This window comes from Papilio xuthus, unplaced genomic scaffold (assembly GCF_000836235.2).
Source record: "Papilio xuthus unplaced genomic scaffold, Pxut_1.1 DF827756.1, whole genome shotgun sequence".
Taxonomy (NCBI): Eukaryota; Metazoa; Arthropoda; class Insecta; order Lepidoptera; family Papilionidae; genus Papilio; species Papilio xuthus.
Genome location: NW_013530893.1, coordinates 873,737 through 874,899, shown reverse-complemented (window position 1 = coordinate 874,899; position 1,163 = coordinate 873,737). Strand labels below are relative to the sequence as shown.

Sequence of the window (1,163 nt, the reverse complement as noted above, 5' to 3'; positions counted from 1 at the left end):
AAATAAAATTCATCATATTTAAAGAATTAATTACTTATTTTATCATGTGTTAATTTATATAAACCATTAATTATACAATATATTATAATAAATTGTTTATTCATTAGATAATTTCTAAACTATGAGTCAATATACTTGGGTTTTAAGACTGCTGCTTTGTAAAAAAATATAAAACCTCAGTCATTTAGGAAAATAAGTATTAAGCAAGTAAAAAGTGTAATATGCTTTTTTTTAAGTATATTTGTGCACAATACTCACCGCTTTGTATTGGTAAGGAAGCTAAAAAGCAGCCCATAATAAATGTTAGTCCCAAACAAACTGTGAGACATTTTGAGCTGCTAAGCCGGTGCCCCATTAAATTTATACTTCTGTACATGAATAAATCAAGTTATACACACAGATCCAATAAACTAAGCTCATAATATCATGTTGAATATCACATTTTTATAAATAATAACATGTTTTTAAAAATTACATTACGATTTTAAAACTGATTGATTGAAAAACCCTTTGCAGACCGAAGCCGATCGGCAACTGTCAGTTTGACAAATGACAATTCATGACTGATAAAATGTATTTACAAAGACTGCTATTGTGAAATTTGTTATTTCTGTGATAAAAAGTTTTAAATGAAATTAGTGCTTCAATTTATTTTATACCTTTTATCTCAAAAAAAAATAACTGTACATTCCAAATATTTACAATACTTTTAGATGACAAATTATTCAGTCTTTATTTTTATCTCATTTAAACAATTTTATTGCGGTCTTCGAAAATTTCTTTTGTATTTTTCTGTAGAATATAAAAATCTCTATAAAAATTTCTAAAGTTCGTGTAACTATGTTTTTGAAACAAAGTAAATTTGAAAGGAAGGTCAGCGGCATTGTACATGTTTACACCTTTCATAGCTCTCCGGCTGCGTCAAAATCGTCGAGATCTATAAATACCTTAGTGTTAAGATAAACCAACCCCAATTAATTTAAAAACAGCCATCGATATGAATCCACTTTTAAATGTGTCAACTTAAAAGGTTAATTCATTTATCGTTGGGTTATCTAATTTAGTTTAACAATACTAGTAGAGAATTGAACAACATGTTAATAAAAACTTTATTTCAACCAAACGTAATCGTACACTGCGTTTAGTTGTTATTAGTTAAATTT

The 1,163-nt window shown here is 26.8% G+C and overlaps 1 protein-coding gene across 1 annotated transcript in view; it reads right to left on the bottom strand.

Annotated features, from left to right (window-relative positions):
- Positions 1-548, bottom strand: part of LOC106116075 (beta-1,4-galactosyltransferase 7) — a 5,953-nt gene extending 5,405 nt beyond the window's left edge. Inside the window, exon 1 of the mRNA XM_013309814.1 lies at positions 259-548. Coding sequence (XP_013165268.1) covers positions 259-376 — 118 coding nt within the window. The 5' untranslated portion in view covers positions 377-548. The remainder of the gene's footprint in view (positions 1-258) is intronic.
- Between the last annotated feature and the right edge of the window lie 615 nt (positions 549-1,163).